The 26,642-nt window shown below is 42.1% G+C and overlaps 1 protein-coding gene across 4 annotated transcripts in view; it reads right to left on the bottom strand.

The window, feature by feature from the left end:
* Window positions 1–24,844, bottom strand: part of SLIT2 (slit guidance ligand 2) — a 328,161-nt gene extending 303,317 nt beyond the window's left edge. For 2 of the 4 annotated variants that reach the window (XM_045573714.1, XM_045573712.1), the window contains exons 1-4: window positions 22,852–24,844; window positions 19,307–19,378; window positions 18,085–18,156; window positions 6,145–6,216 (exon numbers count right to left, since the gene is read on the bottom strand). In XM_045573714.1, coding sequence (XP_045429670.1) covers window positions 6,145–6,216; window positions 18,085–18,156; window positions 19,307–19,378; window positions 22,852–23,030 — 395 coding nt within the window. In that variant the 5' untranslated portion in view covers window positions 23,031–24,844. The remainder of the gene's footprint in view (window positions 1–6,144; window positions 6,217–18,084; window positions 18,157–19,306; window positions 19,379–22,851) is intronic. The other 2 variants (XM_036419682.2, XM_036419664.2) reach the window with 1 other exon arrangement.
* Window positions 24,845–26,642: the final 1,798 nt, after the last annotated feature.

Genomic DNA, 26,642 nt, shown 5'->3' on the forward strand with positions numbered 1-26,642 from the left:
TGAGGGTCACACAGAAACTTTTCCCCTCCGTCCATGAGCTCTTGGGCAGCCCCAGCAAGAGCAAGCGGCTGCAGCTACCCCAGCAGCTCAAGGGATGAGTAATGATGTCGATCTGGCTGGACAACGGTAACCGTAGCAACTGCAACCTGCAATTCCTGCACAATCGCCCTCGGATTTATGGTGGCAGGGGCAAAGGGGCCAGGAGGACAATGCCTCAGGAAGCTGTGGCACCTGACACCTCCGGGCGCCCACGCTTTCATGAGAGCTTGCAGAAATTAATTCGAGGGGAATTTGTACTTGGTCTCTGAGGTTGCATTCTGCTTTTATCCTTAGATATAAGACTCCTATGAGACTACACTGACATCAGAGAAATGCAAGGTTCCTTTTATATGAGTATAGTAGTATATTAAATTGGGGTATATGACTTTGCTTAGGTGAAAAATAGGTCGTTTAGATTTGGCTGTGTCTTCCAAAACCCTCCTACGGTTTTGCAAACTTAAGGGAACGAAACATTTAATTAGCCAAGGTATCCTTTAAGTGGAATTTGGTTCTCCATTATTCATAATGCCTTTCCAGCGATACTATTTGCTCATGCAAGTTACAAACCCTGAGCCCACAGAGATTGAATTCAATACATCAAACACTGAGAGACTTCTAAAGGCCAAGCCTGCTACTAGACCTTGGGGATAGAAAACAAAATGTTTTCATAACACATGTATACCAGCATTTATACGCATTGCATGGAGAAAGAAAGCTAAACTAATAATTGACAAGTGTACTAGTGGTTATACCTGGGTGATGAAATAATGAATCATCTCTACTTCCTCTTTCCTATTTTCCTGAATTGCCTAAGCCTTTTTAACACCAACATGTGTTACTCTTATCAATATTAAAAAGCAAAAACTAAGGCTCTTTCTATGGGACTAAGCAAAAGGGTAATAAAGACTGCTTAACTGCATATTTGTTATGCTTTGAAAATTCATGTCTAACATCATAAAACAAAAGGTTATGTTCCCCTTTTTTAAAAAGTCCCAATTATTATTACCAAAAACAACTTTGAGAATCTGAGGTCCTACATGATAGCAAATAAATGGAACTGACCAATAAAAGTAAGTAGCCAAAATCTATTTTTCTCAGGTAACTAGTCACTGGGGCATAAAAAAGTCCTTGGATTTAAAATTACTTTCTCTAATGTTAGGTAATTTCATGGCTCTGAAGTTCCCTGGGAAATAATAAATGCCACTTGTGAACCAGCGATAAAAAAAAAAAAAAAATCCAAAACACCAAAACTTTAATTCCAAGAAATAAAGAAAATGAATCATGGGATCTATGCATTTATTTTTGTTAATTTGGTTTTGTTTTGGTAGATACAAGTGAAAAATCAGTTTTTGCTACATGCATTGGATCCTTAAGCTTACGGTAGAGGCCTGGGTAAATATAATAACACTGAAAGAAATAAACTGAAAACCACAAAGCAAATATTTATAACCAAATACTCCACTGCAGTGCTGCCAGTGAAATTCCTCTCTAACAAGCCCAGCTTAGTAGTTGTAAACTCAAGTTGAAAAGTGTGACTCACTCCCTGGGAAGTCACCTTTCAGGTGACATTTCTCAGGAAGATTGGTATATGCTACCCAATCTTCAATAATTAATTGCTACTCACACATTTCAATTGATCGTAATTGACCATTTCAAAAGCCACTGAAATCTGTCCGTTAACCAGCTCCAGGTTGCTCTAAAAATAATTTTCTCCACTCCTTACATGGATAACAAAAACACAACTTCCGTTTTGGAAGAGGAACCAAGGAGAGGATGGAGTATCTGCATACCTGAGGAAAACCATGTACTGTCTCTTTTAACCTCTAACCGAAGGCCCTCCACCTCCCCTCCACTTACACTTTCCATCTGTCAACAAGTGCTTGTAATTTTATTACACTGTCCTGTAGTTTATGCAGAGTTGGTATTATTTTACAGAGTCCTGTTAATGGACTGGATAAATGGTAATGCTCTTTAAACTAGTCTCTTGCTCCAACAAACACAGCTGCAACTGTACTACTATTTCTGAGCAAACATCTTGACCTGAACATGTAGTGCTCTTTCAACCCGTCCAAAGAGAAATTGGAGCAGACAGCAAAGAAAAAGCATATTTGGCCGCTAGCAGCAACCAACCGTGTCGAATCATAATTCATACACAGAGTGCCCTCTCTTCCCTTCCGATTGCATTGGGAGTCCAAAGGCGAGTTCGTTTGCTCTTCACCTGGCATCTCATGTTCAACCAAGAGTCAAATGGTGATTATTCATTACAAAAGGGCAACAAATACATACACACTCAGGGGTGGGGAGAAGTAGGCTTACAGTTGTATGAGAAACAGGGTTTATCCTTGAATTGTTATTTATTAATTACTGCATTATTTACTTTTACCTATTTTTGGCCACTTTGGTCATTTCCAGTACATCGGACTAGCTTTACTCTAGCAAACAATGATAAAAATCAAACATCAATGTATGAACAATATAGTAAACTTGCAAACATTTTCATTGCTTTTAAATCCTGTAAATTAGTACGAAAAAAAGGGTTAAAGATACTGTAGGCTTGGAAAAAGAGAGAGGTTCATTAGCATTATGCAACAATTTACAATGAGAAGATAAATTCTAAGTGTGCTTCTTTCGTGAATCCTAGATGTGTTTGCCTTTGTTCCATTACATAATATGGAAACTATGGGTTGATTAACATGCACATGCGATAACCAGTCAAATACTTTCCCTGTCCCCAAATATTTTCCCTGTTATTTGTCAAAAATCCTACACCCTTTGCTTTCTGGCAGTGAAGGGAAGCTTCGTTTTTAAATGAGCATTTTCAAGGAGTTTTGTATGTAGATGTGTGCCCATTCTCCCACGTGCTAGAACATTTATTTAGGGTGAGCTAGGAGGCCCCTGTATCATCTGAAGGAAATGGGAACTTACGTCCTTCCTCTTGGACATTACACTAATCAGGCAGTGGGCTTCCCAAGTTTTTGTTCCTTTATTTATTAACATTTCTGCATGGTGGCTGTTTCATTCAATGAGTGGTCCCTGTCATAAACAACTGGCCTCATGTAGCTTGTGAGTGACCCTCTCTAGAGAAAGATCACTGGCTGCTAACAATCCACTAAATGGAATTCAAGTGAAACAGCAGCACCTCAACTCAAAAGAAGATTCCTGATGGGAAGATGCTGAAAAACATGACACCTCCAGGTTTCTAAGAGTATGCAGTGTCTGGGTCAGGTGTTAACCCCCAAGGGATTGTAAACATTGAGCCATCCAGGGCTCACTTTAGGAATATCAAAGCACTCAAGTCCCACTTGCAACCAGTCCCATTTAAAAAACAAAACTTTACTTTCCCTCATTCCCCAGGGGAGGATTTGGAGCTATACAGGAACATCACAGCTCTGACTCATTGCCTGGCTAATCATTTCCCATTTTTAAAAGGCTTTTAAATAACTGAAAATTCTTGCCTTAGAGTTTTATGGATTCTCTTTCTTTAATTCACTTTTTTAAGGTTTGAAGTCTTCGTCAATCATAGAGCAGCTTAAGTTACAAAATTTTAACAAACCGGAAAAGAAAATCCCCTGTGATATTGTACTATGGGATGGTATAAATTAAAAAAAGAAGAAAAGAAAAAAAAAGTGATAACTGAATATGGTCAGCTGGTAGAGGACTCTGAACTGGATTATACAACCTGGAATGAAGACTCTTAAAAAATATTATCCCAAGTACTTCTAAAAAATCAAACTTTATTTCTCAGAGATAGTGTTCAGTTTCTTCACCTCTTTAGCTTCATAACTTAAACGCTAAATGACAGTTATTCTATTTAAATTCTTTTTTCACAGCTTCTTAGGAAATGGACACTTTCCTAAATAATGTGAATTGTTTCTAGAAGCACTATTAGCAAACTGGTAGTTTAACAATGCTCACTGAATACTAGCCTTGAACCCATGCTTCCAAGTCCCCTCAACCACCCAACATTAAAGCAGAAAGAATACTCCTGAACCCATTTCTATGATCCTTCTTAGAAACTAAGCACGAGCATTTAAAGACTAGAGACCCAGTGCACGAAATCCATGCACAGGTGCAGTCCCTAGGCCTGGTCTGCAATCTAAGCATGGCACATTTGGTCTCCATAGGGCAATTAGTGACTCATATTGGTCTGGCATAAAAGGGCAGGTCCCAGCTGACCTCTGGGCCCTGGATAACACCTGGGCCCTGGGCCTCCTATGTGCCCCCCTCTGTCTGAGTCACGGCACCCAAGTCCCCCTGTAGAGATGCAGTGAGCTTGGCCAGACGCTGGGAGCCTCTGGGCTGCCCAGAAGCACCACACGAAAGCCAGGAGGGCAGCATGCTCTCTCCTGGCCTACGCCTACCATATTCCACGGCACCCCCTGGTGGTCAGGGCATATCATAGAGAGCAGTCGAACTCCAGGTCTCCCAGTCAAACTATGGTTGAACTACTTCCCGAGGGGACAATTTGCATATTAGGCTTTTATTATTTAGGATAAGGATCAATTTATATACATACACATAATCTTTATAACAGCTTACATCCTATTTCCTGGGTAAAATTAGTACAGAGAATTATTGTATAAAAAGGTAGTCTCTGGATTTCTGGGTTTCTTTCTTTCTTTTTCTTCCTTTCTTTCTTTTCTTTCTTTCTTTCTTTCTTTTTCTTTCTTTCTTTCTTTCTTTCTTTCTTTCTTTCTTTCTTTCTTTCTCTCTTTCTCTCTTTCTTTCTTTCTTTTAACTTACTTAAAAAGAGCTAATTAACCAGCAGAGAACACAAAACGATGAAATGCTACTAGGTTAGTGGTCTACAAACTCATTAGTCAACAGAGCCAAATATCAACAGTTCAATGACTGAAATTTCTTTTGAGAGCCAAATCTTTTACACTTAAACTTCTTCTACCACCACTTCTTCAAAATAGATTCGCCCAGGCTGTGGTATTTTGTGGAAGAGCCGCATTCAAGGGGCCAAAGAGCCGCACGTGGCTCGCAAGTCGCAGTTTGCCAACCATGGTGCTAGGTGATGGGCTCTCCTTGCAGGTACAGTATTAGGAAAGTCAGACTCTAGAGGAAGATAAGGTGTGTTGTCAGCTGGCCACACCTTACCAGCTGGGGAGGTTCTCTCTGTGGTGAGCTGACATGTCAGGAGGTCCCCACAGAGATCCTGGCTCCCATCGGGGCAGGACTGTGAAAGGACAGTCCTCCCTCTTCTGGAATTGACAACAATACTGAGTTTGTAGGCTGCAGAGCCTTGGCCACAGAATCAAGTTCAGAGGAGAGCAATCTGCTCCCTTTCCCTAAACCCAGGACCAGATGAGACTTCCCACCACCCAAGTGGGGCCATCCTGAGCAGTGCACTCTATACAGCCCAACCGTTTTCCACAACATCTGTGAACATCAGTAATCATGGCGATGTATTTTCCCAACACCCATCTGCACATAATCACTCCCGTGGCTGAAAATCTAATTGTAAAATCTTTCAAAAGTGTGTTTTCACTATTGCATATTAGGTCAGCGAACAAGCATTTCAGGGAGGAAAAACTGTTCCTGCCTAAAACTCACATTATTCCCCTTCCCAAGTATCTACTTCAGTGACGTATTTGATATGAAACCCTTAGTCATTCAGGTTGTGAAGTTTGGAATCCTGGCCTTAAAAGGAACATATAAGAAGAAATGTTCAGTCCTTTTTAAAATATCTTATCATAACATTTCCAGACCAATAGCTACAGAAACAATGTTTAAAAAGCTAACATTCAGAACCCCATCTTGAAAAGGAAATGAGGCCACCTTCCCCCGAAGAGGAAGTGTGGTGGCATTTTTCCCTTCAGAACTGAATCAAGTGTTCAAAGAGAAGTCAGGTAAATCTCCTCCCCAGCATCACATGAGCAAACCAGAATGGTGCCATCACAACAACACATTCATAAACAGGCCAATGCTAAGCAAACAAAACCACTGGAATCACTGGGAAACCAACCTTCAGTTTCCATTGAAAACAAAGGCAAGCTCTTAATCCATGAACCTGGTGATGAATACAAGAAAGCACATGGAAACAAATCCAAAATACATTTCATAAAACACAATTCACAGCAACCACTTCGGTCTACTTACAGCCTGTAGAGCTTCGAAGTCCCAAGAAACAGCAACTCGGGAAACAGCTGAAGGTGATTTCTGTTTAGACGCCTTTTGAGGAAGAAAAAGAAAAAAAAGCGTCTGTTACACAGAACATACCCAGCAAGGAGACTTTGATTTGGTAGTGTCATGCCTCATCCTGTTTTGCAGGAGAGAAAGAAATGACATTCAAGAGAACCCAAGCATTGCAAATCAAAAGTTGGTTACACCTTTTGTTATATGAGTGTTTAAGGCAATTTTCCATGATGCTTACTCAGATTATGATTACTGGGACTACACTACAACCCGTGCAATACCAGTCAACCAAAATATACACAATGAGAGAGGATTTGGCTCAGATTCTGGTGGCTAGGGAAGAAGAGCGTTTAACCTTCAGCAGAAATATCACAGTAATGGCACCCTAAAATAATTTATATTCTTCCCCAAAAGGCTTAGGTTATCAGCCAAGGCACCATGGGGAGATGAAATTTCAATTTTGTTAGCTTTTCATTTAGTTCAGGGGTGGGAAATCTATTTGCTGCCAAGGGCCATTGGATAGTTATAACACCATACACAGGCCATACAAAATTATCAAATTAAAAATTAGCCTGGTGTATTTGGTTAAATATTTAATTCACTCACCCCTAATGCCTTGACAGAGCCAAAACCAAATGGCATTGCAGGGCCCTATATAGCTGGTGGGCCAGATGGTCCTCACCCCTCACTTAATTGCAGAAAGAAATGTGTGCGAAAGTGTCAGTGTGATAGGCAAAACCAGAGGAAAACCAAAAAGTTCAAACCTGGACTTGACCCTTGCCTGAATTTGATACTGACGTATTACTAATTGGTGTCCCAAATGCTTAAATTATGTTTTTAAAAAATGGTTAGCTAATATTGTAATGACCTATATGTTTTAGAAAAGAATTAGATTGCAACTCTAATTTAAGTCTCAATGCTATGTAAATACGTTTTTTTAAAATCATGCACTCTCACTAAAGAGTGGGCCAATTCTGACCTAGATGTATAAATACCCCAACCTCATTCATGTCAGGTGTGCAAGTTAATATTTCAATAAAAAATGAATTTGGATCACTTTGTTTTTCCCAAATGTGAATAAAATGATGAGAAGCTGATGCAAAATTCACATTTAAATTATATAAAGGCTGCTATATAGCACTAGAAAAGGAAGTTCCAAAAACGTCACACTGAAGAAATTGGAGGCATTTTGTAAGTCCTAAAGATACATGTTCAGGGGACAGCATAGGAAGGCATATCAAACCATGGTGACATATTTAAATGGTTACCATGGTGTGAGCAGAATTACACGTTTGGTCTCCAGAGGGCAGACATGGCCAAAGGATTACAGCTCTTAAGAAAGTAGATCATGGGAAAGACCATCCTAGGAAACACAGATAGTAAGAAATGGGATGATCTGCCTTTAAGACTCCCAACTTCATGTCCCACTTTCATTCAGAGGCTTCCCGATTTCCTTTTTTCCCCTGTGAAGGATGTAGTGACAAGAACTCCTGCATGAGATGAGACGCTGGGCCAGGTGGAATTTGGAACTCCCTCCAGCTCTCAATGTCAAGACTGCGATGGCTACCACAGCTTTCGTTAGTGACTCATATTGTGGGGAAGTTGGTCATCATGGGAAACACTCTCAGCACTTAATAAAATTCATACTCATAAAAGACATGCCAAGACAAACAGGGGGAAATAGTAAGATTAGTGATGAAAGGACACACTTATTCCCCACTTCCACTGATTGTAATGAAGAAAGCACATAACAAGGTTAATGCTAAAGTGCAACCAAAGCTTCTATTTATTTTTATTTGCCTAGCCTGATTCTGAGGAAGGAATGCTCTCAGAGTCTATTACTATATGATAAAAAATATATTATTTACTTATGACTTGTTATTTTTTTTAAAGTGAGTTACAAATATTCACAATAGTAATGAGGATTTTCCTAGGGAGGCAACTAGTCTTGGAAAGACGCCCATGGTTCAAGAGCCAGCCCTGATTTCTAAAGGACAGAGATGGGCTCATCATCTGACTCAAACCATCAGACTAACAAACATCATCAATGATTCTCCAGCCACGCTAAGCCACCCCTTCAAGTCCTGTCCCTGCAGGGGCTACGCTCTGTATGGACTGCTTTCCCTGTTCTCCAAAGGCACTTTCTGACATCCTCTATGAAATTGCCCTGATTCCTCCAATAGTCAGTTCCTTCCTTTGCTGCAACCCCACATCCCCACAGCATTTGATAAGTAAGAGTTAGTCATGCTGCATTACAGGTACTCACTCCCACTAGTCTGTGGCTCTTCAAGGATAAAGATGGCATCTTTGTATTCTCTCCCTTCTTCCCTGACACTCAGTAGGCTCTTAGGAATGAGAATAGACAGCTCTTTCTGCATTGTGGTAGAATCCAGCAAAGCCATGGCATATGTATTTCAAATTCGGCCAACTTTCCCCTGGCCTGCTCCCTGAGGTACATGCCCTGAGTTTTACATGCTCTCCAAAGGACTTACCCACCACCACACCTGCTTTCATGTGCCCTATGCAGCCATTACCTCTTTTCCCTCTCATCCACCTCCCTCCCCTCTACCATTCTTAATACCATCTGCAAACTGGAAGGAATATCAATCCTTCATATGGTGACATATTTAAATGGTATAAATATATATATAGTATTGATTTCGGAAAAGACAGGAGAGGGAGAGAGAGATAGGAACATCAATTATGAGAATCATTGATCAGCATGCCCCGTACTGGGGATTGAGCCTGCAAACCCAGGCATGTACCCTGACCAGGAATAGAACCCTGACCTCCTAGTTCATAGGTCCATGCTCAACCACTGAGCTGCACTGGCCAGGCAGGAATTCAATGTTTTTAAAAATTCAGATATATAATGCAGTGATAGCTGCTACTAGACTTTTTTTTTTTAATGGGCTTACATCAGTACTGTTTCAGATATTGTGAGAAAGTAGGTATTTCAGATGGGGTGCAGTATCTTCTTCTTAATTTTTATTTTCACATTTCCAGTGGTTCTTAATAGCTTGCTATGTGATGGTCACAGTTCTGAGAGGTTTACATGAATGACCTCAAGTATTTTTCAAGACAGCCCCGTGAGTAGGTGCTCTTGTTACTGCTGTTCTGAGGGAGGCACACAGCGCACAGAAAGCAGATCTGGAACTCGAATTCAGGTGAGGCAAGTCCAGAGCCTGAACTCTGCATCACTCCTCTCAAAGAGACACAGCCTAAGCATTCCTAAATAACGACCCAAAATAATAGAATGCTGAAAGTTTCCTTCTCACCAATCTTTCCTCGGGAAAAACATACCTTCTATAGCCCATTTCTTAAATACCAATGAAGGAACCACCAGAAAATAAACCACCAAGTTTTATTGTAAAAAGAAACTGGCCCTATGTTCAGCACTACCTTAAATATCTGTTTAAAATAGCTACAGTTGAGGCAAAATGAAAAATACATTTATTTTCTCTGAATTCAAATCATTTATCATCATTCCATGAAATTTATTATGAATGATCTTAATATGTCTAAACCAACCATGCTTACAAGACAAGGTAATATCATACAGACTAGAACAGATAAGTGATGTTTTAACAGGCATAGAAAAGCAATATGACTATGCTGTCTCCTTTAAAATAGTATTAAAACACTTCTGGTTCCTGTTCTTCTATTCTTTCTTTCATTAATGCTAAGAATAAATGGAAACACAAATATTAAAATAAAAAATGATGCTATTCCATAATCACCAACCAATCAAGAAAAAATTTATAATCAGAAATTCTGGTGCAATGACCAGAAATTAAATCTTTAAATTGAAGGGGATACTTAAAAAATCCAAAATTACTTTAAAGACTATGAAGGTGCATAACTACTTCTAAAAAGGGCTGGAGTAAAAGTAACCTAGCTTCTTCGAATGCCAAGGAAGATTTCCTAGTGTCTTGAAGATGCAGGTATCATAATAATAACTGTAATGTAAATGAGTTTAAAAAGTTAAAACCCAACAGTCCCCGAACAGGAAAATAGGACATGGGGAATTTAGGGTATCTCTGAGGAGGGTTTCTAGGAGTCAGCATACATAAGCTCCATGAGCAGACGAGGTGGGTCAGTTCCCTATTGTTCCGAGCAACCATACTCCATTGTATCCAAGGAGAGGTGACACAGACTTAGTGACATTCAGCTCATGTGTCAGCACCAGCCGGATGGAATCTGTCCACAAGATCTCAGGGCTGATTGAGAATCCTCCGGATGGGAATTCATGGCTTCAGAGAGACGTATAATGAGACAAAAATGAGAGGGATCCCAGTAATGGTTTTCTGTGCTGTGGGCTGTTTCCGAGTGTGCCCTTCAGAGGAGTGAATGATCTGTCTGCATCACACAGAACAGTTGTCCTCTGAAATGCTGATTCTTCACAACCTCAATTTGAAGGGCAGCCTGAGCATTATTGACAAGCATTGTTTCACATGTCCGTCTGCTGCTCCTGCCATTTGCCTACTGATAGAGGTTACAGTCTCTTATTGTTTCAATGTGCACCTCGATTCAATCAGGATTCGTGCCCTTCACCCCAATTCAAAATGTGAAGTGAAAACAGTTTTGCCAAAGCCACTGAATAATGTATGCCTCATATTCACCTGTAATTTTCAACGTAAGGTGTTTTAGCAGTGTGCCTGGTCTGTAACAAGTATTTGATAAATGCTGCCTTTGAGGGTCTATCATTTATAGTTTCCTATTTCACTTGTACACTGAGTGGCCAGATTATTATGATCTCTGAATGCATAATAATCTGCCCACTCATTGCGTGTCCTATATAATAAAAGGCTAATATGCAAATTGTCCCCTCGACCAGGAGTTCAATTAGCAGACAGGCCGACCAATCACCCATGTCCCCTCCCCCCTGGCCAGGCTGGCCTGACCACCCATGCACGAATTCATGCACCGGGCCTCAAATGTGTGTATACACACACGCGCGCGCGCACACACACACACACACACACACACACACAACAAACAAACACACACATACACTGAATGGCCAGATTATTATGCATTCAGAGATCATAATGATCTGGCCACTCAGTGTATAAATGTCTTCTCAGTTGAATTTTCATTCGTTTTTTCAAAATGTATTACCTTCACATTTTTTAAAGCAAAGATTTTTAATGTTTAGCTACTATTAGATGAATAATATACAGTGTATATTTCAACAATAATATTGATCATTTAATATTTTATATTTTACTAGAGGCCTGGTGCACGGTGGGGTCCCTTGGCCTGCTTGGCCTGTGGGGATCAGTGGACCTCCGTGTTGCCACAGCCCAGCCTTACCCACCAGCTCGTCAGGCTCCAGCCCACTGTCCCTGTGGATCCCACACAGAACAAAGTTGTGCGTGAAGCAGGCGGCCGGGAGGAACCTGAGCCTGAGTGCCACACCTCGCTGCTCCAGCTCATCCAGGCCCCACTGCGCCTGCTGCAGCTGCTCAGGCACACAGGGGGACTGTCCAAGGGAGAGGCTGGTGCTGCCACAGATGCACTGGCCAGCCATCAGCCCAGCATCTGGGGCCCCTCTGTCAGCTAAGCAGCTGAGCAGCTGAACAGCGCTCCAACTGTGGGAGCGCACTGACCACCAGGGGGCAGGTCCTCTGTTGAGCATCTGGGCAGCTCCTGCATTAAGCATCTGCCCCCTTGTGATCAGTGCAGGTCAGAGCTATGGGCCAGTTGGCAGGTCGCTTAGACTTTTATATATATATATCTCTCTACCATCTATATATATATATAGATGGTAGAGAGATAAAAACTTTTTAGTAAAAATGTTGCTTCCTCTTCACTTAAATCACGTACCACACCGTTATGAGATATCATAATCATCTCTGTCCTAAAGGTGAGGAAACTAAAGTTTTCAAAGATAAAGCAATCTGATCAAGATCTCACAGTGGAACTGAAACCAAGGGTTTCCAATGTCACTCACATCTATTCTTGCTGATTTTAAAAGGAGGGAGAAGAGTTTGTATTGGCTTAAAAAGCACAGTCAAGAGTTCAACCAATGAGGATTTGACACGTTCCACAGGACACCAGGCAACTGCAGATAGAAAGGCCAGATGCCTCAGCAGAACCTAGAGCAGTAGCTCATGGCTGGGGAACACCCACTCACCAGAGTGCATGGACTCTGAAAAGCAGATAATCATATACATTTTTTTGCAAATATTATCTTAAAGCAATGTTCTAGTTGTATCAATACCAAACCAGCCCTGTTGTTCCCACACTCTCATTCTGACAGTATTTTCACCAACAGTCCTTCCAGACCAGTAGTAAAAAAAATTCTCTCGGGGGAAAAAACAGAAAGAGAGAGAGCCATGTGAAGTCTTTGCAGGCAAGCCTCTCACTCCATGTAAAGTTGGGAAATTCATTCTAGAAGGCATACTCTAAGCAGAAAGGTATCCAACGGGAATGAAAGACAATTCAATGTAAAATATTTGACCTTCACTGCTTCCACACATACATGGTAACAGTGCAAAGTAAACAACTCGTTTCGGGAGAGGTATAAAAGACACAGCATGCAGCAAACACTGTCACAAAGGATGAGCCCCAAACAGATGTGGGAAAAATACACAGCCCGATGCTTCAGCATTGATAACACGGCTCCCAGAGAGCAAACAGGCCTTCTCACCACCGCTCCACTTCAAGGCTCAAAAAACGGTGCATGAGAAACGCTGTCAGATGGGTCAGGGTTTGACTATACTGCAGGGCAGTAAAGACTTATGACACCCTTGTTCTGTAAATGTCATGTAAAATAGTTCAATATCACTTACATACACGTGCGAATTGACAGGTCATCGATATCACAGATGAAGCCATCTACTCTATCCTTGGACATTTTTATATGATGCAATGTATATATTCTGCCCCGGTACCTAAGGTTTGATATGTCTTTCAAAGAGCCTTTCCCAAGAAAATCAAAGCACTGCTTTTAAACTGGACGGTAAAGTTGCCAGAGAATAATTCTTCTGAGATGAGCTTGTGTTCTCTTCCAAGGAGATTAGCATTTGAGTCTGCCCTCACGTTAAGAAAAGGGATGTGGCCAAAATCTGTTTGGCTCAGTAGATAGAGCGTCAGCCTGGGGACTGAAGGGTCCTGGGTTCCATTCTGGTCAAGGGCAAATACCTTGGTTGCGGGCACATCACCAGTAGGGGGTGTGTGCAGGAGACAGCTAGCTGATCTATGATTCTCTCTCATCGATGTTTCTAACTCTATCCCTCTCTCTTCCTCTCTGTAAAATATCAATAAAAAATATATTAAAAAAAAAAGAAGAAGAAAAGGAATGTGTTCTGTGTTGTCCACAAACTGTAGGATTACTCAGAAGAGGGACTCCCTACCCCTCCCTGGTGAAGAAGGGATAAGGGGTGCTCTCCTTCAGACCTGCTCCTCAGCCTTTTCTCAACCTGAACTCATGTGTAACCAACCACCTATGACAAAACCTCAGCCTCAGCCTCACACTGGCTGCCACAGGCTTACCTATAAATGGTGCGTGCATGCAGAAAAACCAATGCAGCATCACCTTAAAAAATAACAATCAATGTGCCTTTTAGGTATCCTTTCAGGATAGTGTAGTGTTGAGGTATATTTAGGCTCTGCTAAACCAGGATTTAGACATTTGTGAATTAAGATGAGTACATTTATGTCATGTTGGGAGAAACTTTAAAACTAGTAAGGGAACAGGTTTCTTTTCCAGGATTCCTTATATGGCTTTACTATCATATTAGGACTCATGACCAAGTTAGTAGGAAAATTGTAATTTACATCCAAAGAGTCGAAAACTCAGAGTTTAAAGCAATCCTGGTTTTAAAAGGACAAGCTCACAAAGAACTTGTAAGAAAAGAGGAGCGGCCCTAGCCCTTGCCTTTTTCATTTCTGCAATTTCCTTATTGTGAGGGTATAAATGGAGGGTCAAGTTAATGAAAAGCCTAATGTTCAAGGGTTTCTATGGTATATGATTGGTTGTCATTAACGTAATCTAGGCCTAAAAGTATTTTATTTTGCATTTAAGCATTTCATTGTAAGTAGGATAAAATGGCCTAATATTTTTTGTCAACTTTTCAAATTTTTCAAAGACCTTTTTACACTCTTGCATTTGTGTTATTAAGAAACTTGCAAAAGCAGATGAATCTCACTAGTGAAACACGGAGTGGCCTGGGTCTCATTAAACAGCCTAGACTACAACTTCTATCACCAGCATAATCCCATAAATTGTACGTGAGCAATCGATCGTTAGCACAGCACACAACAGTCCTAGGTCCCAACATGATTGTTTTGACCTTCTAAGACATTATGCACCAGCCAATAAATTCCTAGAATTGACAGTTTTGCATGTAAGACTTTATTGCAGATACATGCAAGTATCTTCTGTGAAGTATTTTTAAAAAAGTATATTTCCTAAAAGTTTCAGCTCTGTACTGTAGCTTATTTGTAGTTTGTCTTCCTTAATTAATTTCCACTGCACTTAATTAGTAACTAGTCATGTAAGCGCACTGGATTTCATTTGAACATTTTGATGAAGCAATAAGACCTGCTAATAGAATCTACCTGGGGCACCTTTTTGAGGCTTCCTTTTCCTCCCAGATGTGCAGGTACTACTGGCAGCACAGAGCACCCAGGAAAAGGAGCCGCCGCCCACATTAGCTCTGGGAGAATAGTAAGAAACTGTCCATACCCAAGTAACGTGTGCTCATGCTGTGTAAGCCTGAACAAAATTTATCTTTTCTACAATGATTCATAAGCATATTCTGATGTTGTTTTCTACACAATAGAAAGAAGTGAGAAGAGAGAGGGAGGGGGTAGGTTTTAATATCTATCTACTGGAGATTTTCACTAATAACCTTACATGTCATTGATTCTTTTAGGCGGGGGGAAAAAAAATCTATCTCTTTTAATGATAATGATTTGACTAACAAACAATGACTTGCTCATTCTATGATAAAATTTATCTCAACTTAACAACATCACCCTGTTTCCTATAGATTAAAAGTTGGATTTCTAAGAAGGCACAAATGTTATTTTCTGTTTTCAGATTTATCTTGTCTCTGTAGGTATAAAACTCTATAAACATGAAATAAAACGGGGGGGGAAAAAAGCTTATAGTTTTAATATACTCATAAACGTGATTTGGAATTGCTTTGACTTTACTATTTTAAAATGAAAAAATCACTTAAAACCATAAATTGCATACAAATAAAATTAATTTTATTTTATTTTTTTCTTCTCACAAATGAAAATTAAGTTACTATAAATGTTGTATGAATGGCATTTACAACATAAATCTGCAATTATACACCTTTTCATAATCTGGACTTCCAATTAAAAATTCACATCTAAATTGCTAAAAAAAAAAAATGTAAGCTCATACAACATATAATTACTTAAAAGTTAACTCACTGATTATTTCCTTTCTCTTATATTGTCTCTTGGAACTTAAAAACAAAAAATAAAAAGGCAATGTCTGAGATGTTAATGATACCTCCAACTAAAATAAGGATATACACCACAGGCCATAGAAATTTTATTATGCAACTCCCTGGATAGCTTTTGCTTATTTTTACTTTTTAATATAATATTCTTAAAAAGTTTAAAATAGTTTGCTGTACAATAACTGGAATGCATGCATCCTTAAGCAAAACTGCCTTTGCATTTAATGTATTTTTAAAAATAAATATTTGAAAAGTGTATTCACAATGTTCCTAGAAATGGTTTTGAATTCCTGAGTCCCAAGGAGATGAATTGGCTGTCAGATAACAATGTGTTTCCATCAGATGGACTTGGCAGTTGTAAACAAAAGGAATTTTCTCAGCTTTTCCTCACAAATATGAAATATTTGCTCTCTGCCAACAGCTGGGTGATTTAAAGAAGTCCTGCATATATATTAGTTTTCATTCAAAATTACAAATCCTCCTCTCCCACCCTGCAACATCTGATCACATCTTAGTAGAGCAGAAAATTGTTCCGCGATGAAGTGACATTCTCAGGGGAAGTTAAAGTCAAAAACTAGTACCTACTTACAGCTCTAATCAAATCTCAGATCATATGGCATCTGGTTAATAATTTTTAAGAAAAGTTAATTTATTTAAGATGAAAGATTAAATGATACCCTGGAGTGGCTTGAAAAATAATGAGAAAGTTTGATATGTTGTAATGTTTCTAAAAGTTTGATAGGTTACAATATTTCTGAAAATGTTTACTCTACAAACTAAATAGAAGCTCCAAATGAAAAGCCATCAAGTTTCCCGCAATAATTTGCAAGCTGTTTTAAAAAGAAACATATAGATTTCCTTGCGGCAACTAGTTAAGTCAAGTTATTCATGAAAAAAAAAAAAAAAAAAACTTTAATGTTTAATAATTTAAAATTATTTATTCAACTTACTAAGCATTAAAATTATATCGTTACCTCTTTTTAAATGAACGAATTAAAGATACCTTTACAAGGTATTAGCTATTCATAAAAGCCTATGAAGGAAATCAAAGAATAAATATTTTCAGAGTATTTTTATATATGAAGAATAGGTTATGAACTTATGGACTTAGTTATGAATTTAAACAAATGTTTGCCTTATTTTTATTCCTCTTCCCCAAACCACCTTAAAGTAGTGATTTTAAATTTACTTTTAACTCCAGAATAATATTCCCTATACTGCAAGTAAGATTCACCATGGATAAAATTTTATAGTGAAAATATATAGTAAAAGAAATTAGGCACCTCTGTGTTTAATGTACCTGAGGTGATAAACATCTATACTTTATATTTATACATATCTCAGAAGTTGACAAGCATTTTTTTTATTTAGAGACAATTACACAGAATTAACTTTTCCCCTTAGGTCCAGTGAATGTGAATGTACAATGCCTAAAATTAACGTCATATTTCATTATTTTAAAGAAGCGTTTTATTTTTACCTAAAGTACCTATTAAAGCAGGCATGGAAACATTAAAATAATCCTTGCTACTTTTAAAAGAGCTGTATTTGCCCTTAAAATGCAAATCTACTAAACTTGAGTTATCAAGACTACATATGAGACATGGAATTCATACATCAAATTACAAAGTGTGTAATTTATCCTAATTATTACAGACAGATGTTTTGACCTTTGTAGATACACACTGTAGATATGATATAACAAGGGCACTCTGGTAATATACACCAAATTTTATGTCTAAAATTTTATGTCTGAAAAAAAATATATGTATTTTAAAATCTAAATTACATTTCCCTTTTTTGAAGAAGAAAAAAAACATGTTAAAATAACCACTCCTGGAAGACATAATTCTTACTTTCATATCTGTTAATCTATAAATTATTTTTCCAGCAGAAAAACTTAGAAAGTTAATATAAAATGATGAAATGCAACTGTGAGTAGAAGTAACAACATTCACTGTTGTAAATATCACAACACAAATCTTTATCATTAAGAATGTAAAATAATTCTTCAAGAATCACTGATTACACACAAAGAAACAACATGGGAATGAAAATACTATTAGCAAAACTTTTCTTTTCCATAACGCAGCATAAATGCCAACAGAATGACCACTTTCCTTCCTACATAAGCAAATAAAACAAACTAGATGAACAATAAGAAAATCATAGACATCTCAAAGTATCAAAGCAGTGGTTATCAAGGAAGTAAATGTTTCAGGAAAGTAAGTTTGTATTTTTAGCTTTATTTCAAATTAGTCCTATTTATGCAAAAAAAAAAAAAAAGACTTTTTTTTTTTTTTTTTTTTTAATGAGTCTGAAAGCCACTATTCAACCTCTTGTTTCTATAAAGTTTCAAAGGCTAAGACATGAAATTAAAGGCAGGACTTTGAAATTCAAGTATTTTTTAAAAACACAGTTATGTCGTCATAAGTTTGGAATTAAAAATACTTACAGTCTCTCCAGTTCTTTAAGATCCTGAAATGCTCCTCTTTCAATGGTGCTGATCTTATTCTCCATAAGCTGACTGAAATGCAAAATATAGCAGGAGTCTTAATGCTAGCCCTCGCCATCGGAATAAGTTTCAATTCAGCAACTGAAATGTACAACCTCTTTTCTTTTCCCTTTATAAAGTTAAATCTTGCTCTGGTTTGAGATTCAATATCAAACTTAATGATGACATATTTGACAGAAGTCGGGGAGGAGAAATAGCAACCACACCCCAAAACTTTCAGGAAAAAATGCAAACAGTGACATGAAATTCACCGGTCAAAACTCTGCACCTTTAAATATAGCATTTTCTAGAAAACAACCCATAGAACTGCAGCTCTGATGGATGTTTTTAGGTAAACTGACTTTCAACTGAGCTCTTAACTAAGAGAATAAATATATAATAATTCATCATACACATAGTTCAGTTAACTTATGGATATGCATCAGAAATTGGATGCATTAATAATGGTCAAGTGTGTCTTTTAAAAGAACACTGAACACACAATGATCCAAGTATATGTTCACTATAATGGAAATATTTACAAACCTCAGTGAGAAAGAATTTTACATTATATTGAACCTTAAATGATGTTTCACTCAGAACTAATTTAACTCACTAATTAAAGAAGTAATTCAATTACAACAATTTTATAAAAGCTATATAGATATAAAATATGAGAATTAAAAATATGACCAGTATACTTTTATAAAAAAAAAAATTTCCCATCATATACTCTGTAGAAAGCTGGCTTGATTTTAACTTTAGAAATTATATGTGTGTTGCTTAATAGAACAGGCTCAACATTTCTATATTAGTAATCAAAATGCAGACCCATTTATATTATTTCTAGTGAATCTGAAATCCTAAAAGTGCACCAAATGTCTCACATTACTTATTCATATTGTAACATTTTTATACGTCTAAGGCACTTATGGTATGGCATTGCAAACACTCGAGGCCATTTCTACAGTACTATTTCTATGGCCTGCATCTAATCTTAAAATAAAACCCTACATTTCGATAAAAGTTGTAGTACATAAATTTAAGAAAAAAAAGAAAACTAAGACCTTTTAAATGTTTTTGTTATTGGGACAGTTTTTACTACTGAGACCAGTAACAATTAAAAATATGCAAGCTTAAAAAAAAAAAGAAAATTATTCAAAACACAGAAGAACATACTTACAGAACTCTCAGATGTCTGAGACCGGCAAAATCCATTTTGGTAATCCGTGTGATGTTATTTCCATTCAAATCCCTGAGAGAAAACAAAAAAGAAAATGAAAGTTCCGCTTTGTTTCTATCAAGAGCTAGTTAAAAAATAAATAAAAACATAAACTAAATAAGAAATTGAAGTTAAAGGTCAGTTCCAAAGACTAAAGTAGCTTACAAAGTAAAAGAGATAAAATGGTAACCTCTGTAGGATTTTTTTAAAGTGATTATCAACAAGTTTACAGAGTTCCTGCTTGCTGGCATGAGATAGGAAAATGGATTATCTTGTCACAAGAATTGCTCTTTTGTGCATGTATAGGAGTGCTTTCAACTTTTATTTCTTTTTATTTTTGTTTTTTATTTTTTAATCATTTTTTTTTTATTTTTAACACTGACATTCAGCGTTACAGTAGTTTCAGGTGTATGCCCTAGTGATTAGACATTGTTTAACTTACTATGTGATCATTCTGGCAAATCTTACACCCACCTGACACCATACACAGTTATTAGAATATTGTTGATTCTGCTACGCTTTACAGCCTCATATAACCAATTTATACTTCTTAATCCCTTTACCTCTTGGCATCCACTTCCCAAACCCCTCTCAACTGGCCACCATTAAAATGCTATCTATATCTATCAGCCTGTTTCTGTTCTGCTTGCTCACTTATTTTGTTTTTTAGATTCAATTGTTGATAGATATGTACCTACAGCCATTTTATTGTTCATATTTTTAATATTTTTTTCCTTCTTCTTAAAAAGGACGTTTAACATTTCATGTAATAGTGGTTTGGTGGTGATGAACTCCTGTAGCTTTTTCTTGCCTGAGAATCTGTTTATAAGTTTTTGTATTCTAAATGGTAGCTTCCCTAACCTGGTGAAGGAAACAGACATACAAATCCAGGAAGTGCAGAGAGTCCCAAACAAGATGAACCCAAAGAGGCCCACACTGAGACACATCATAATTAAAATGCAAAAGGTTTAAGACAAACAGAGAATCTTAAAAGCAGCAAGAGAAAAGCACCTAGTTACCTACAAAGGAGCTCCCATAAGACTGTCAGATGATTTCTCAATAGAAACTTTGCAGGACAGAAGGGAGTGGCAAGAAATATTCAGAGTGGTAAAAATCAAGGAGGTCCAATCGAGATTACTCAACTTTTGTTTGTATAAGGATAGGTATATTAACTTCACACGAATTCTGCTGTTATTGTTAGGCACACCCCAGAAAAGTTCCCTTCAAAAAAGTTAAATGAACAATATTCTAATACTGCTCTAGATGAAATGTTAAATATCCCAAATTCTCTCCGAGGTTGCAGGGTGGCTGAACTTCCTAAGGCAAAGAGGAAAGTACCATCAAAAGACCTGCACTTCAAAGACTTGCATTTATAGGCAGTTACCTTCCAACAATTCTGTTTGTATGAAAACTAAACTCTTTATTTGCAGCTTAGGGAGCTCCCCCCCCACCCCTACCTTCTCTGTGGCTGTAAAGTGAAAACCACTAGCTGGGGCAACAATACAAACAGTATTCAGGCCCTGATTTTTTTTGCTCAGATTTCAGCACCAAGTTTCCTTCAAGAGTCACACAACTTCTCTGGCATCTTAGGTCAAGATCTAAACTTGCCCTGGTTCCAATCATGTCAAGTAAAACCAGGCTTCGCTGTGGTTTGAACGTTCTCCTTCACAGAAGTAAGCTTTCTCTTACCTGGACTGTATAAGATTGTGTTTGAAATCTATATTTAATGAGGCAATGAGAGAACTGTATAAGCCATCACTGAGTAAACTATTTTCTGAAAACTCTATAGATTCCTCAGAGGGATTTTTCTCCCCCAAACACCTGATATTCACTTGCTATTTTGTCCCTTTTTGTTGAGTAAGACATGCTAATGCTCAAACTTAAAACTGTTCTCAATAGCATGGCATGCCAAGTGCTGAAACAGAATTCTGCATTGTTTTCTCCCCAGCCCGTTCTGGAAGCTGAGCAAAGTGACATCAAGTTGTTCCTACAATTATTGGGGTCTTCACTGACTAAAGTTGACACAATCCTACTCCCTACTCCCAACCCTGGACAAATGTGGTGGGTCCCATTTTAATAAGACACCCTTCATAAGCCCCCAACTTGACCAGCGCTGAGGGAAGGAGTGAGGCCCGGGATGGGGGAGCCATTTGCAAAGAATCAAGGGCTCAATGCTGGCCTTTAAACTATGGGCTGGATGAGGGGGTTAGATAAGTTAAATTTGGCCTAAGGGTTGAGTGAGGGCCCTGCCAGTGGAGACGTGCAGATTAGAGCAAGTCCTCTCTGCAGCATGCAACCCTCATAGCCTGGGGGTGCATAGGCCTGGAAGCTAAGTCCGGAGCCCTGGCCCTGGCTGTCCTTGTCCCACAACCACAAAGGCGCAATAGTGAGTGGAATGCGCCCAGGGAGCTTGGGCAGCTCCCAGACTACCCAGTGTGATGACAGAGGTTAGAAAGGCCTGCATGCCCCACTTCCCTGAACTCAAGAAGTGCCCCGCAAGGAGCGCTTAAGCTGGCCATCCTCACCGCACAGGGATTACTTCTTTATTAGAGGTTTGCAGAGACCGGAGGGGGGTGTCTGCAGGCAGTGGAGCGCGAAGAGGGGAAGGCCAGGAGCTGCTGCCAGAGGAAGGGACACAGAAGCTGCCAGAAAGGTGGTCTGGAGCACCACGGCCCGCAGAAAGGGCTGGAGGGGGCAGCCAAGGGCTGCAAAGTCGCTGAGCAATCAGACCTGGCCGGGCTGGGGCTGGCTGGAGAGGCAGACCCAACTTCGCCCAAGGATGGGAAGTGGACCGCTTCTGCAGCCGCCTCCGGGACAGGTCCCTAGGGCCCTCCACCGCCTGCAGTTCCCCAGAGAAGTGGGGGGCGGGAAACAGTAAGGGGAGTGGGGGATCAAGCTTGGCCACAGCTTTGCGGGGCATCCTTCCCTCCTTGGGACCCCTTCTCCCCTTCCTGCGGATCCAGGGGGGTTACACAAAGCCAGGGAGTGGAGGTTGCTTCTTTTGAGTCTCTCCCTCTCCCCTCTTCCCCCTCCCCCCCCCCCCAGTACCTGTGCCACCCCACGGCCACCAGAGCGGGGACTCTGGCGTGGAAACTGCCCCGCGAGTCTGGGCCATGCAAGGTGACTCTGTTGACTGAGTCTGGGGAGCGAGGTCCCCTCTTCCTTGGCCCCAGCCTCCGCGATTACTTGTCCTCCATCTACCTCCTTGCCTCCCCAGGCCAGAGAGCCGGACCTCACAGAACTGCGTGTGTCAGGACAAGAGGGGGCAGAAGGGATCCAGTGCCAACTGTCCCGCCCCCCTTTGGGCAGCGGCCCCTCCTTGGGCAGCGCCCTCTGTCCTTCCCCTTCCAAAGCCTCCCTCCAACCTCAGGATGCGTGTGCAGAAGAGCCAGGGAGGGCTGCCCCAGGCGCAGGGACCAGGGGCGCTAGGTCCCCCAAGTCTCCAGGACTGGGGCGCAGGACCCTGATGCCCGGGGGAGAGGGGGCGGAGGGAAGCCCGTACTCACAGCCTCTCGGTATTGCGGGGGATGTTCCGGGGCACCCCGCGCAGCGCCAGGCCGTGGCAGTCCACCGTGCTGCCCGAGCAGGAGCACTGCGCCGGGCACGCCTGAGCCGCCGCCTCCCTCAGGATGGCCAGCACCAAGCCCAGCGCCAGGCTCCGCGCCTGCCAGCCGCCGCCGCGCATCTTCCCCCGCAGCCGCCGCCCTGCTCGCCAGTGCCCGGGGTTCCTGTATCGCTGAGGCCCGGGGTCCGGTGCAGAGCTAGCAGCCCAGAGGGTCCGGGAAACGTGCACGAAATACGATGGAAGTGAGAGTTCTGATATTGAAGGTAGAAGGAGAGCGTGCACAGGTACACGCCTCTCCCCTCCCCTTCACCCTACTCCAGCGGGGCGGGCGCTCCTTGGGCAACTTTAAGTCCCGAAGATGAACTGGTCCGGCCAAGGCTGTGTGTGGGAAGATCCCAGAGAGGCCGGGAGGAGATCACGAGTCGCAAAGATCAACTTGGCGGCACAGAACCAGGCTCTCAACCGCAGAGCAGGGGCAAGAGCCAGGGGCGCGGGGAATGGGCCTGCTGGGGTTCCACCACCTTCTCCACAAATCCGATCCCAGCGAGGAGGCTGAGAGGCAGGAGAGGGAGGCTCAATGGGAACGCTGTCCTCGGTGAAAGTGCGCTTTCCTCGGAAGCTAGAAGGCGCAGGCGCCCCGGGGGCCAGAAGCCGTGCGTGCGGGGCGAGCGGGCATGGCGCGCCGGGCGCACAGGGGGGCGCACAGCCCGCGGGCGAGGGGAGCAGCTGGGGAGACTGGCGCAGCTCACTCCCGTGGCTTCTCGGACACCGGACCCGCGGCTCCTCGGCTGCAGGGACGAGTCCTCACTGCCTCCCCACAGCCAGCATTCAGGCAGGTTTGCAGACGCACATGCACTTCGTGGAAGGATGCCTCCTCAATCCCCTAGCCAGCCAGTGCTCTGCACCTGGGCCTGCCCCGAGGTCAAACGGAGAAGCCAAAAGGGCACCGGGGCCACCGCAGCCTGCGGTAATATCCACTAGTCACGACCAAGCAGAGGGAATCCAAGAGGCCAAGTTGAGCTCCTAAGGGGCCAGCCGGAGGGAGTGCAAAGGCAAATGTGGAGGTGCCCGCGTCCTGGGTCCCGCGGGGGTGTCCCGGGCGGATGGCGTGGTGGTCGCAGCGGGCCGGTGGGCGCCCAGCAGGCAGCTGGAGGCAGTCCCGCTTGCGCGCCTGTGCCAGCGGCGCCTCCGGTCTCCCGGGTACCGCGCTGCTCACCGCAGACACCTGATGGCAAAGGTGGAAGAATCCAGAGCGGGCTCCTGGGCAGCCGCAGCCCCCCTTCCGCCCCTCGACAGACAGCTGCAGACAAGTGGGTCCTCCTTCCCAAAGTCAGGAACTTTTCCCAGGCTCAGAGTCCAGAGGGGGGGGGGGGGGGGGCTGCCGCCGCCGCCGCCGCCGCTGCGACGCCTGGCTCCTGGCGCTGCACCTGCCTTGGCGGCTGCAGTCCCATCCAGAGCAGCCCGGCTCCTTCCTCCAGCCCCTTCTCCTCTCCCGGCTGCTCCGGCTCGTCCTGCTCCGGGATGGGAAGGTGGGAAGTGGGGGCGAGGGAAGGCGACGGGCGAGCAGGAGCAAGGACCTGGTGGCCCTGCGGACTTGGGAGCTCCTGGCAAGTGTCTAAACAATAGGATGGACTCGGCGGCGGTCCAGTCCGCTCTGGCTGCCGGTAGGTGGGTCGCTGCTGTGCCTGGAGGTGTTCACTGGGGCTGCACAGCCGGTCCAAAAGCCGGCCGGCGCTCCCGGAGCGGCTGCGGGGGTCCCCGGCACTCCCCTTAATCTCAGCACTCCTGCCGCGCCCCGCAAACTCCGCAGCTCCAGCCTGCGCCCCGGAGCCACCACGATGCTCCCATGGCTCGCTGCTGCCTTTTTGAAAAAATCAACGCCGCCGCCTGCACCAGCATCAATACCTCCACCTCCACCAGCTTGTGCGTAGGAGCTCCCCAAATAAATAAGCCCAAGTCAGAAGTTACCCGGCGCCAGCCGCCTTATATACCCCGCAGAGCCCCCACCCTCTGCCCCGCCCCCGCAGCCGGCCCCGCCCCCCGGCTGCACCCGGAGCCCGCACCTCACACCGGAGGTAGGGCCAAGCCAAGCGCCTGGTGGAGGCGGCGGGCGGGTGGCGCGTTCCCATGCACCAGTGACTGGAGCCCTAGCAAAGTTTTCCGGGGAATCCGGGTTCCCAGGCCTCCGCCCCCCAGTTCCAGGTCCCCAGAGGTGCCCGGGGCTCCGGGATGGCGGCTCCCCAGGGGCAATGGGGAGAGGGCGGCAGGGAAAGCGGAGTAAACAGCGCTGCCAGTTGGTGCTGCTGCTGCAGCTCTGGCCATGCGATCCTAAGGGGGCTGCTCCGTGTTTGCGGCGCAGCAATACGGTGAGAGCATGATTTAAAACAAAACAAAACGGTTTTTAAATCCTACCGAAATAGGTCTGCCTGCGCGCACAGACACAAGAGACACACGCACACACACGTGTATTTTGGGGAGCTTAAAAGTTCAGAGTTTTTGCAAGTCAGAAAATGGTGCTTTTTCAACCCCCTATCCAACCTTCCCATGTCTGAAACTCCCCCTTCCGTTTAACCCTTTCCTCATAATCACACATTGACAATACCATGCCCAGTTGATGTCTTGAGTACATAATATGCTCACAAAATTCTAAGGGCTTGAGTATATGTGTGATTTTATTTACGAGGGAAAAAATAAATTCCTAGCAAGCACAGTGTACCAGAAGGAACTTATGGCTATTTTTCCCCCACTAGGTCTTGGAAGAGAATTTCCTGGTTTCTTTTTGTCTTTCTAATGTGATGCATGTCTGGCAACTGCTGCCACCCTCCAGCTCCCCACCTCCCTCCCCGCCCCAACTAAACCAATGTCACTATTGGTTTGTTGACATATAAATCCGTCAATAACTTCGCATGAATTTAAATGCCTCACCTAACCCTTCTTTGTCCCATTTCCATCAGGGCTGTCAGGGGAATTTGGGCAAGCCCCCAGTCTAATGCTAATTTCACAGTGTGATAATTATTTGTATAATTATCTGTCACCCATTTGAAAGAAATAGGATCTGTCAATTTCCCTTCTTATGTCCAACATTTAACAATAGGCTGGACACATAGTAAGAACTCTGAAACTGACTGATTTCTTTATCACAATAATATACTCAATATGAAGTTTCTCCATTATCCTCATTAACATTTTTCCTACTTATGTTTTTAAAAATGTCTTCCCTCCATGGCCCCCCTTTTTCCCACTCCAGGCCCCTCCTCAGGCCTTCACTGAATATAGTCTGTGTCTAAGCAAAATGTCTTTTTATAATGGCTACCTCTCCCTATGTGATTTTGCCTGCCCTCGCTTTAAGGGCATTTTGAGGACATTTCCAAAGACAAGGTACTCTCAGGATACTCAGTTTAATGCCATCCATTTACATTGCTTGGTTCTTTTAAAGAATTCCAGACATGTATTAACTATCATTTTTCCTAGATTTTAGCTTCAAGTTCTTAAGAAGGAGAAAGTGCAGGCCATATTTACATTTTCTTTAAAGGAACATGAGATAAAGAACAAGTACCTATCATTGATGAAAACTTTCCCCATCCCTCTCTATCCCCTTCTATTCCGTGAATTTTCTTTAGTCTGTACCAGTGAATCATATGGCTGAAATATGTTTACTACCACACTAAATTCATTAATTCCACAATTTTGATACTTTCTTAGCAACAAGATGATTTATGTTCAATTTTATCC

This window comes from Pipistrellus kuhlii, unplaced genomic scaffold (assembly GCF_014108245.1).
Source record: "Pipistrellus kuhlii isolate mPipKuh1 unplaced genomic scaffold, mPipKuh1.p scaffold_m20_p_1, whole genome shotgun sequence".
Lineage (NCBI taxonomy): Eukaryota > Metazoa > Chordata > Mammalia > Chiroptera > Vespertilionidae > Pipistrellus > Pipistrellus kuhlii.